At 37.4% G+C, this 12,463-nt stretch overlaps 1 protein-coding gene across 26 annotated transcripts in view; it reads right to left on the bottom strand.

Annotated features, from left to right (window-relative positions):
• Positions 1-765: 765 nt before the first annotated feature.
• ARHGAP12 (Rho GTPase activating protein 12) overlaps positions 766-12,463 on the bottom strand; it is a 117,644-nt gene continuing 105,946 nt past the window's right edge. For all 26 annotated transcript variants that reach the window (XM_069547669.1, XM_069547676.1, XM_069547679.1 and 23 more), the window contains 7 exons: positions 10,446-10,548; positions 8,892-9,008; positions 6,733-6,831; positions 4,507-4,584; positions 4,270-4,404; positions 3,927-4,029; positions 766-3,161 (listed from right to left, as the gene is read on the bottom strand). In XM_069547669.1, coding sequence (XP_069403770.1) covers positions 2,987-3,161; positions 3,927-4,029; positions 4,270-4,404; positions 4,507-4,584; positions 6,733-6,831; positions 8,892-9,008; positions 10,446-10,548 — 810 coding nt within the window. In that variant the 3' untranslated portion in view covers positions 766-2,986. The remainder of the gene's footprint in view (positions 3,162-3,926; positions 4,030-4,269; positions 4,405-4,506; positions 4,585-6,732; positions 6,832-8,891; positions 9,009-10,445; positions 10,549-12,463) is intronic.

The raw sequence follows: 12,463 nt of genomic DNA, 5'->3' as shown, positions 1-12,463 counted from the left end.
GATGCTGGAGAGATCAGTGTTGTGAAAAACGGCATGTGTAAACATTTAATCAGAAGCCTCTCTCATGAACTGAGAAAGAAATCTCGGGGCACAATTATAGAATAACCTTTTTTCCCTCTCACTGCTATCTTAATATTTAATATTACAGGTTTATAAAGAACCATGGGATAAAATTAAAATAGTACAAAGGTCTCCAGGTATCTACCACTATTATTAATGATGAGTTTTCATTTGTATGTAAGCAATGACACATTTGGGCTTCCCTGGTGGCTCAATGGCAAAGAATCCATCTGCCAATGTATGACACACGGGTTTGATTCCTGGGTCAGGAAGATCCCAGCAGAAGGAAATGGCAACCCACTCCAGTATTCTTGCCCGGGAAACCCCATGAACAGAGGAGCCTGGTGTGATGCAGTCCACTGGGTGGCAAAACACTGGACAGGACTTAGCAACTGAACAATATACACACACATATACGTGTGTATGCATATATTAACACAACTGTCTATGCCCAAAGTGACCAAATTATTCCATTTGTGCTTTTCACATAAGAAAAAAAAAAATCTATAGGTTTGCCTCTACCTAAAAGGTAACACTGATTTTTTTCTTAATTAACTTTTTCTAAAGTAAAAGGCAAAATTTCTTATGGCAATAAAATTTAAATAGTATTTTGTTGTAGTGAAATAGAACAACATACCTAAATATACTTTTTTCTTTCCATTTCCAACTATTGTTTTTTAAATGACACTCTGAAGGAAAGTCTTATTAGTAAATGAAATTTCACTGACAATTTATTTCAGCCTTTAATATATTTTCTACTAAAAATCAAGCTATCAAGACAGGAAAAATTACTGGTTTTGTTATGACAAAACAAGTGAGAACTTTTAATTCACAGAGGATGAAAACACAAGACATTGATCTCATTGTACATACAATATTACAATAAGCTGATCAGCCGTGGACTATTAAAACATTTAAGACTTCACATACACACGTGTACTTTGAAACAAGAAACACAGGACAATTTTATTCTTTGATATGTTGTAACTACCAAGAGAAAGAACATCACTGATTTGCATCTAATTGTTTTCCTGGCATACAATCACTACACAGGCCAGGCCTAGGGCATACTGTATATGGTTATGGACATCTTTAGGCAAATATAAACATTCTTATCTGGGGGATTTTTCTCCCTGCCCAAACAATCTGCTTTCCCACTGCTGTCAAATAGCTTAGTTTGTTATCAATTTAATAAGATCACAACCACAAACAATACTTTTACCACAAAACTCAGGCGAGAGGTTTTTAGGTCATACAAAAAATATTTGTTCCCAAGAAAGCGAATCTGCAAATTGTAAATGTGATCCTAAGAAAAAGAGTCTTGGTTACTAATCATTCACTTTCAGATACTGATGAAGAAACAGAGTGGAGGGGGTGGGGGCACGGAGGGATGGAGAGGGCACTAGTGAGGTGGGGAGCAGAAAAGGCGTGACATGAGGGAGACGTATTTGCCACAGGAAATGTCAGATTCACTTGATTTTTTTTTAAATGAGGTATTATAAAAAGTGTGCCAGTAAATGCAAAAACAAAACAAAATTAAAAACCAAAATGCACATTTCCAATGGAAAAAAATCTCTAAACCTCTTATAGTTTTCTTTATTCGGATTAGACATTTCATTTACAGCAGTTAATCTAGAAAAATACATTTTAAAAAAATCTTCAGCAGACCATGCTCTCTGTAACAAAACCTTCCAAACCCTGTTTTATTATACAAACTGATCTACATTAGTCATTAGTAATGTAAAAAGAAATTCTCAGATTTAGCAATGTCGTTTTCGATCTGACTTCTATCTAATTTACATATGGGTTTCCACTATTCATACTGCAGAGTTAGAATTCTGTAATAAATTTTTTCTAATGTATTCTGTACATATTAAATAATCTAAAAGGTTCCTCTTGTAGTGCATTTACCATTTAGCAAGTCTATTCAGCATTTTTCCAGTACCATTTGCATTACAGTGATTTGCTGTAAATGTAATTAAAATCTAAAAGTGCACACAGTTAACCTCCTCAAATAACAGCCTGTTTCTGGAGGAAACCTAATATTCATGGAGAAGAATTACCAGTATCATGATTAGAAACAAAGGGTTAGAATGTACTCTGAGACTATACAACACAATTATATACATAAGCTAAAGGACAGTCTTCAGCCTGAACTTACATCAAAGAAAGTTGGTTTCTCCACAGGGTCATACCAAGAACTCAATATGGCACTAGAGAGAATTAGGATTGTTAGCTACAAGTCAGTGTAGTATAGACAGCCCCAAAATACCCTGAACTGGCTTTATGCTAAATTCAACTCTAGTATATCACAGTGTTTTAAGTACTATTAGTGTGCTGCTGTGTTACACAGTGAAGACAGCCAGCCCTCATCAAGGGATGGTGTCTGGGTTGTAATGAGTCCTAGCACTCAGACTGCCACTGCATGCAGAAACCCTGGAAAAGAAATACACAGGTTTCGAAACAGACATACTTCACTTTGTTTTAAATGCCCAGGAGCGTTTTCAAAATAACTGATTGTAAGCCTTGTTCTATCAAGTAATGAACCTATCAAATCATGAGAAGAAATTCTACATTATCCAGTTTAAGGAGAAAAAAAATGTATTCTTACCAAATTATCCAGTGTATATGACTGGTTAGAATCACAAGTTTTGATTTTTTTTTTTTTTAACTGAAATTCAGAGTGTGAAATGCAAACATTCAGGATAAAATTAATTCAAAGGTACACACAGGTTTATCAACTTGCAACAAAGCAGCAAATATGAGGGCCTAACACACCTCTGGACTCTTCCGTTCCCTTCTGATCCCTCAGAAAAGTGCAAAATCAAAGAGTCACTGCTTGGTCCAAACATAAGATACGTCAGGTACAAGGATCTGGAATCTGATGAAATCCAGCTTCTATTCCACAGGTTGTCTTCAGTAACTGTCAGCGTCCAAAGATGGAGTTTATCTCAAGAAGAATTAATTCTACGATCTGATTCTGGTAGACAGTATGGACCGCTATGTTACCAGTCTCCTTCTCTGGCTTGAGCAGAGTGGGACCAAAAACAATCGCTATGCTCTGATAGGTCATTCGGTTTTTTTCTCCATTTTCTATAACTCTAAGAGGAAAATAAAATTGTTAAAAGAGAAAATTTTAAAATGGGGGAAACTCTTCAGTGTTGTTATAAACAGTTTACATTGAGCAAAGAGAAATAATGCTCATTTCCCTAAGGTACATATAAACTACTTAACCAAACAGAATTCAGTCTGAATAATATGGAAAGTTTTCTTTTGGATAAACTTAGGTGACAGGTATAATTGAACACCTGCTACAATTCAGGTAACAATGATTCCCCCACTGAAGTGACGGGGAAATCTCATTAGAGCACAGAGAATAAACTTTGAATTTTACTCATTTTTGCTATTAAAAAAAAATCTCACGCTGTGAACACTTACTTTAGTAAACTGGTCTTCTTCCCATCAGAAGTTTTAAAGTAACTATACGGTAATTTAGACCTAATTACCCCGACTTTAAGGTAACTGAATAGTCCTCACTTAATAACCAATCTCATCTCCATAATAATTAACTTGAGCAACTATTTCTGAACACTTACAATATGCTAGGCATTATATATCAGTAAAAGTTTCACATATAAAATTAACTTTAATGTATTCTTTATACCAAACCATGTTACCTACAAGGAACTGGGGTTCAGAGACATTATCTTTCTTATGTTACAAAAACAGCAGAACAGCACAGCTGGGCTCTGAACCTGGGTCTGGTCGCCTGGCCCCGGGGGTCCCACACCACATATCATACCTGTGCACTTCTCTGACCTTCTTTTTCCCCAATTACTCCTTCTCTCCTGCCGTGAGACTCTTACCTTTTGAGATGTCTGAACAGAATCTGCATTGTGTCCTGATTTGGCTTTGGCAACTGTTTGATCAGGTCCTTCACAGCAGAGACACGCTGTCGTGGTTCTTGTTCTGAAAAAAAGACAACGAATGGAGAGTCTGCAAGAAACTGAAAGCGGTGACAGGGCTTTGGAACCTGGTATTTGGTGTTACGCAGTGACACCTGGTGGTCATATTTAAAATTTCTGGAGTGAAGCGATTCTGAAAAAAATTTGTTTCAAGTAAGACCGAAAGGAATTGCAGTAGCTTAACCTGTATGTACAGAGGGTTTTCATCATCTGTGGGGAAAACTGAGTGCAACTACGTACTTACTAATTGCATTAACAAAATCATTAAAATGATTAAACGTAAAGAGAGGTTCCGGTAATTCTCGAAAAAACATTTTGAGGGCTCCAGTGATGACATGAATATCTTCCCATTTACTATCCTTCAAGTCCAATTTCTCATCTGTAAAACAGAAGGAATAAGAAATTCTTGGAAATTATTTTAAACCAATTCTAACAGTATGAGTGATTCTTCTGTATATAACAACAGGGAATATGACCTCACCGTGATTGACTGCAAACCTCAGCTTCTGGATCACTGCTAGGTTGCCACTAACTCTGTAAATCCCATCAACATCCAGCCCTAAGAGACAAATGACAATAATTCAGATTGAAGTTCTTGTTGGCCTCCTCTACAGATGCTTTCACTTCTTAGAATTCTTATTTATTAACATTTAGCCTAAAATAAAATTTCTCTTTTCCTCTCAACAGCTTTTTATAGCTACTTGGCAGGGAAAGAGGGGTGGAGATTCACTCTGAATTGTTTGGTAAACAGCAACAAATCTACCTTATCATGCAGACTGTGGACCTCACAGAAGTCATCTCAACCTTGAAATACTAACAATTTATGATAAACTTCAGCAAACACTTGAGGATAAATCAAACAGTAAAGAAAGCTGGTAGATAAAATCAGCCTACCCATTTCTTTGTATATCATTTGATAGTATAAATGTACGTATTAAGGCACCCTCTAAAAAATGTTTGTCAAATTATTGCTGTTGTTCAGTTGCTAAGTCGAATCCAACTCTTTATGACCCCATGGACTGCAACAACACATCAGCCTTCCCTGTCCTTCACTGCTGCTGCTGCTGCTAAGTCGCTTCAGTCATGTCCGACTCTGTATGACCCCACAGACAGCAGCCCACCAAGCTCCCCCGTCCCTGGGATTCTCCAGGCAAGAACACTGGAGTGAGTTGCCATTTCCTTCTCCAATGCATGAAAGTGAAAAGTGAAAGTGAAGTCGCTCAGTCATGTCCGACTCTTAGCGACCCCATGGACTGCAGCCCACCAGGCTCCTCCGTTCATGGGATTTTCCAGGCAAAAGTACTGGAGTGGGTTGCCATCCCAGAATTTGCCCAAATTCATGTCCATTGAGTCGGTGATGCTACCTAACCACCTCATCTTCTGCTGCCTTCCTCTTCTACTGCTGCCCTCAACCCTTCCCAGCAATTACAGTCTTTTCCAACAAGTAGCTCTTCGCATCAGGTGGCCAAAGTATTGGAGCTTCAACATTAGTCCCTCCAATGAATATTTAGGGTTGATTTCCTTTAGGACCGACTGGCTTGATCTCCTTGCAGTCCAAAGGACTCAAGAGTCAGTGTTTATAATAAACTTAATATGAAGTGAAGTGTTACTCGCTCAGTCATATCCTACTGTTTGGGACCCCCATAGATTGACTGTAACCCACGAGGCTCCTCTGTCCATGGAATTCTCCAGGCAAGAATACTGGAGTGGGTAGCCATTCCCTTCTCCAGAGGATCTTCCCAACCCAGGAATCAAACCTGGGTCTCCTGCACTGCAGGCAGATTCTTTACCATCTGAGCCACCAGAGAAGCCCAATAAACTTAATACAAGCCAGCAACTAAAATGATGGTTCTATAAGAAGAACTGATCATTTGAGATAGCTATTAACTTCTGTTATTTATTATGTAAAATAAAATCACTTGAAATTCACACAATGAAATCCCTCAAAGTTCAAATATTCAATAAATGATGATGCACATATTAACATTATCTAATGTGCTTATTATTCATTTAACTTCCAGTAAAGGCAAGGACCATGGCTTCTCTATTGTTAGGCTGATAAAGATCAGACAAGAGATCTGTAAGCAGCAGTAATTACATTTTATGCAAACATTTTTATTACACAAGATTTTTTTGATGACATACTGATGGAAGTTAATGTGACTGCAGTCAAGATACTGTTATTTTAAAAGCTAGTATAAATAACACTAATAAATAACATGCTAAAATTAACCAAAACAGAAATTAATTTAAGTCTTCTTTTACAAGAAATGATATAAAGAGGATTTGTCTATTTGGACACTTTATAGTTGACTTAGCAGTTTTGGAAGGTCATCTCATTTTTATTATAAACAGAAGAAACTTTCTCTTGGTAAGTAAACACCATCTCCAATACTGTCCAATCATTTCTTAATAAACACTGTTTCACAATCACCACTTTCATTTTAAGCAAATGTCAACTCCAAATGGCTTCAAGGAATACCATATCCTTAATCAGCCCTAAGTACTGAACATTCAACAGATGACTGCAAAGGTCTTAGTTTGAAATAGTACAAAAGAGTAAGTTTTTCTTTTTTTTTGCAAAACATGCTTTTCTTGACAACTTACAACTAAAAAGAACTTCAAACTTAAAATCAAAAATCCTAGAGGTTTGAATGGCAAAACAGCGGGCTGGTGTGCTTAACACTTAAAAAAAATTTTCTCTTACCATATTGCTCGACATGTTCAATGCATAATTTCACAAATTTTGGCACTGTGCTATTCTCTCTCTGACACAGATTAGAAAGATTGGCTCCAAATACCTGATCTGGAAGAGATTTTAAGAAACAATAGGTCATACAGTGGCTAAACCACTGGGAGCGCAACAGAAGGTGTCCTTGCAAAGGTGCCCTCTCCACGACACACGCCTGTCTCATCTGCACTTTGCTGACTGCTTCCAACTGTACTTCGCCACACGGTTTTCCTTGTTCGTGCAGCTCCAGGAACACCTTCCCTCACTCCTGCCTGGCTCCTCTGCTCTTGTTTTTGGTGGCCACACCTCGCGGCTTTCAGGATCTCAGTTCCCTGACCAGGGACTGAACCTTTTCAATTGCACTTGGCAATTGAAAGCACAAAGTCCTAAGAATTGGGCCATCAGGGAAGTCCCTGACTCCCTTCTTACTTTCTCATCCTGTGCAGAGGACAGGATCAATCTTGCCCCCCAAATGGAGCTCCTTCTCATCACTCCTGGTCTCAGCTAATATGTCACCTCCTGAGACGAACCTTCTTTGGGACTTTACTGGTGATCCAGTGGCTAAGACTCCATGCTTCCAACGAGGGGGCCCAGGTTCAATCCATGGCTGGGGAACTAGAGCTCACATGCTGCAACTAAGACTTCCCAAGCTGCAGCTAAGAGTTCACATGTTGCAACTGAAGATCCCATGTGCCACAACAAAGTCCCAGAGCAGCCAAATAAATATCGGGGGAAAAAAAAAAACAACCCTCTGACTATGCTACCTACTGCTACTGCTACTGCTAAGTCACTTCAGTCGTGTCCGACTCTGTGTGACCCCAGAGACGGCAGCCCACCAGGCTCCCCCGTCTCTGGGATTCTCCAGGCAAGAACACTGGAGTGGGTTGCCATTTCCTTCTCCAATGCATGAAAGTGAAAAGTGAAAGGGAAGTCGCTCAGTCATATCCAACTCTTAGCGACCCCATGGACTGCAGCCTACCAGGCTCCTTCATTCATAGGATTTTCCAGGCAAGAGTACTGGAGTGGGGTGCCATTGCCTTCTCTGGACTACGCTACCTAAGGTAACCCAATTCTAGTCACTCTATTTTATCACTGTGTTCAATTCTTCGTGGAACTCATCATTATTTTAAGTTATCTTGCCTGTATCTCATCTTTATAGAAGTTTCTTTTTTCCCCAGCAAATGCTTTGCTTTTAAACATTTTCACTGGACTGTAGTTGATTTACAAGGTTGTGTTAATTTCAGGTATACAGCAAAATGACGCAGTTACACATACATATATTCACTCTTTTTAGATTCTTTTCCCCTATAGGCCACGATAGAGCATCAAGTAGAGTTCCCTGCGCTCTACAGTGGTTCTCTTTAGTTATCCATTTTACACAAAGTAATGTTTACTGAAACTTATTTGTATATTTTAGTTTAGATGCTTTGCAAACAGATGTCCCAACAATAGCCTCTGTTAGAATCTTCACAAAAGAGAGGCATAATATATATATTATGTTACCTTTTATTATATTTTTTTACTGATGAACAAATGTTTTTTGAGTTAGGTATTAGAAAATTCTACCTTTGAAATTAAACACACTTTTAAGAATTAAAGGTATACACAGCACATGTTATTTTAAAGAATATTAAAAGATCTTATTAGTGAATTCTGACTCTTACACTTGAAGAAAATATAAAAATTAGTTAGGAAAAAACACTTTATACTAATTTTGTAACTACCTTAAATGAGAATTGAAGGCAAACAATCAAGAATAAAATTGTTCATTATCTTTCTTTTTTTCTACTGTTAGTGACTATTCAATATTTCTTCTGATCTGTGTATCTCAAAACTAAAAATCTTAATTGTCACTTTGAAAGTTTGCCACCCAACCCATCACATCTGTGTAGTTCCTCTGGTGCAGGGTTTCTAAAAACTGAATTTGGTATTTATGTCTGTTCAATGCTTTAAACTCACATGCATTTAAAAATCAATTTTAATTACTCAAATGTATTGCAATCACTGAACTGATAACTTAATGAATAACGAATGAAAACATTTTTACTGTTTCGAAATTACTCAGCTATCAATGTAAAATGTCTTATTTCTGATTCTGGCCAAAGTTCATTGCTATAAACATCACTTCTACCTACCTTTAATATAACCTTTTTCACGAACAGCTTGCAAAGTGGGGCGTCGTGTAAGAAACTTCTTCAAGTTTTTCTTGGTTTTTTTCTGTTCTGAAGAATCTATGCTAGATACTTTTGTGGCTTAAGACAGATAGATATTAAGCATTTCATAAGAAAAAGGCTTTTTTGATAAAAATTTTTCCACCTAGCATTCAAAATATATTAATCTCATATATAAAAATCACAGTAAATCAACTATTCTAAATTTAATATGGTTTAAGAGTAACTCATGAAGAATTAAATTAACACAGACCCAATTTCAAAGTAATACACCACACAAAACATTCCATTTCTATCACTAAACACTGGCCACAAACAGTGCCTTCTTTGGTACGTGTGTCAAGACATCTGTAAGTTATTCTAATATATACTCATTATTTAATAAATGATACTACGTATAGTCTTAGACTATCCCCCAGTTTTAGAGCATAAAATGAAGAGCAAAAAGTAAAGAAACCATCCTATAAAACATAAACAAAGCCTCCAACCTTCCCTATCCTTACTGAATGGGGAGCTGGGGGTTGTGTATGTATACATATATATTAAGATGTACGCATATGTACACACATGTATGTATATACATATCCATCACCATTATTTGTGCTTCAAGCTGAACTCAGACTCATCGTAAGTATCCCTACCCTGAGCTAAGGCTGGGATCACCTGGAAAATGTTCTACATTTCTTATAGTCCTGATTTCTTTTTTGATTACCATAACACAAATTTGAAAAGTAAACTTCTTGAAAACAACTATATGTGAAGAAAGCTAAGAGCATAAGCAACATGTGAGGAAAGGATTAAAACAAAATGTTCATGTGTTTACACTGTTATACGGTGACAGTGTCAGTAATAGGCCTGAACAATTAGAATGTAAAAGAACAAAAGAATTGATTTTTCTACTCCTTCAGTTACTGTGAAGACCAAAAGTTCTGAGTTAAATGTGGATTTGTTCAAATAGATTTAACAAAGTTCAGAGTCATGGCTAACGGCCTGTTTAAACTACGTAATTTACAAGAGGCCTGCTTTAGAAAATGCAATCCCTGAAACTGCTGGCTCACTCTGTTGTCTGGAGGTTAAATTCACGCACCTACCTGCACAGACACCTATGAGTCAGAGGCGGCTGCCTGGTGTTGGATCTATGGTACATATCCCCTAACTTTTGACTTCTTAACGTGTAAGGATCTTAAACAGTAATTACATATTTTTCAGTTCATAAAATTCAGCTTCCTAGAGACCTCAACGTAAGTGCATTCTGTTGTGTGCATTTTTTTTTTCTCTTGAAAAGGTAATGCAATATATGCTGCCATCGGGGTACATATGATTAGGGTGAAAAATTACAGTGAGTAAATGAAGACAGGGAACACTGAAACACTGAGGCTGCAACTACTGACTCTTACAACTCCTGTAACACGGTGATTCCACCCAGCATTTGCATATTTACTTTAAAACTTTGAAGAGCTAAGAGTGAGCTAATAAGCTCACTCAAACCACTAGCAAAACTGGGAAAGAAAAACTTACAACGCAATTTCTTCAGCTCCTTCTGGTCCTTTTCTTTATCATGCTTTTCTATTCCTGGTGAATCTGGTATCTCCTCTTCAATTGCTTCATCGGGTTCTACTGTCTGTTAGGTAGAGATTTTCCAAACACATATTACTTTTACGATTACTTTAGATGCAATTCTCAGAATGATCAGTGATCAACTCTTCCAAATGACTTTAAGGAACAATTTAATATACAGAATCCATGACTTAGATATTTGATAAATATTATAAAAAATACTTTTTATCCCCCATTGATGGCATTAATTCTGAATTTCAATAAAGAAAAAAATTACTGATAATTCACAAGGATAATGGGTTTGTACTAATAGTGACACTATCTTGCCTCAAGTGACAGTAATAATCGTTTGATCAAGTGGCAATAATAACCATTAGAAGGTCAGGCTACAACCTGCAGTGACAGATCAGGATGAGGCTACACTGGTGATAACAGGACAGACAAAGCTTACCTGCAGTGGCACCTTAACTGTTCCACAGCAACAGTCTTTTAAAACTGCACGTTGCGTCAACAGTTCATTACTCCCAGACCCTAGAACTCATTTAAGCCTAAGTTTACTTTTCCAAGTTAAAAAGAAGACTGAGTTCTCAAAACTGAAAACACTGCTCTGCCTTTCACTGAGATCCTTACTCCACCAAGAATCCATTTCTGTGCACAGTGTAAAGAAAAGCTCCGGCTTCTCCTTGGGCCTCCAGCTGACCAGCACATGCCCTGTCTTGGCACACTGAAAGGTATGTGGGTCTGTCTCCAGCTTCTTTATTCTGTTCCACAGGTCTGTGTATCTCTCCCATTATGGATAGGTAGCTTTATCAGGGCCTGACATACAAAACTGCAAGTCTTCTGCAAGGGTGTCTTGCATATCCTTAGCCCTTTGCATTTCTAAATGAATTTTAGAAAAAGCTTGTCAAGTTCTATCAGAAAACCTACTGGGATTCTGAAGGAGATCCAAATACCTGAAACCTAAAAATGTATAAATCATTTGGAAGAATACTGTATCTTTATATAACTGAATCTTTTAATCCATGAACATAATATACTTCTCATTTAATTAAGATTTGGCAATGTCTCTCAATAAAGTTTTGTATTTTTCCCTGAAGAAGTTTTGCCCATCTCTTGCCTTCAGTATCTTTTGCTACTCTGCAAACAGTATACATATAAAATTTTTATAATCAATAATATAGTCCTCCCTTTTCAGTTGGCTTATTCCCTGAACCTGGAGGCCTTAATTTAAAAAAACACTTTCTCCACAAGGCCTCCCTTGATCCCTCCACTAGCATTAGCTTCTACCTAATCAGAGTCTTTACACGTTCATTATAGTAACAGCTCGGCTGTCTGTCTTCAGTAATCTTCTGCCTTTGACTGTAAGCTCTGTACATCTGGCTGCGTGCTGCTACATCCCGGTGCGTAAGGCACTCACACGTTTGGTAAATGAACAGCAGCATTCCTTGCTTTCAAAGGATAGTGAATGGATTACTGTGACTAGAGCGGAAAGCCCATTCTGGGTAGAGGAAAAGGTACATCTGGATAGACAGACTGGGCTCAGGCTGTTGAACTTTAATACGAATCATATCAGGTTTCCAAGCAGGAGAGGATTATAAAAGTGACTTAGGAAGTTTCATACTGTAGTGGCATTAAGAATGGATTGGTGTGGGATGGTGTGAGATGAAATAATGAAAACTGTTCGGGGGTTACTCTTAGTATAAACATTTCAAGACCTGTCCATGGTTTCAGAAGTGAAAAGAGACAAGGTTCAGAAATTTCATACAGTATTACAGACTGCAAAGGAAGAATTCACATCTAGACTGGTGAATAATTTACTAGAAGAGTAAAAGTTGGAGGTGGAAGAGTTAAAAAAAAATTCAGATTTCAAATCTGAGTGTTCTAAATTGGGTGAATCACAAAATTTGGGAGCATAAAAGGATACTTTGAGATAATCCAGTCCAATTTTTTTAGTAGAAAAACTGAGACCCACAGAAAGA

The sequence above is a fragment of the Ovis canadensis genome, chromosome 13 (genome assembly GCF_042477335.2).
Source record: "Ovis canadensis isolate MfBH-ARS-UI-01 breed Bighorn chromosome 13, ARS-UI_OviCan_v2, whole genome shotgun sequence".
In the NCBI taxonomy this organism is placed as follows: domain Eukaryota; kingdom Metazoa; phylum Chordata; class Mammalia; order Artiodactyla; family Bovidae; genus Ovis; species Ovis canadensis.
The sequence above is the reverse complement of the archived record's forward strand: the minus strand, read 5'-3'. Positions and strand labels throughout refer to the sequence as shown.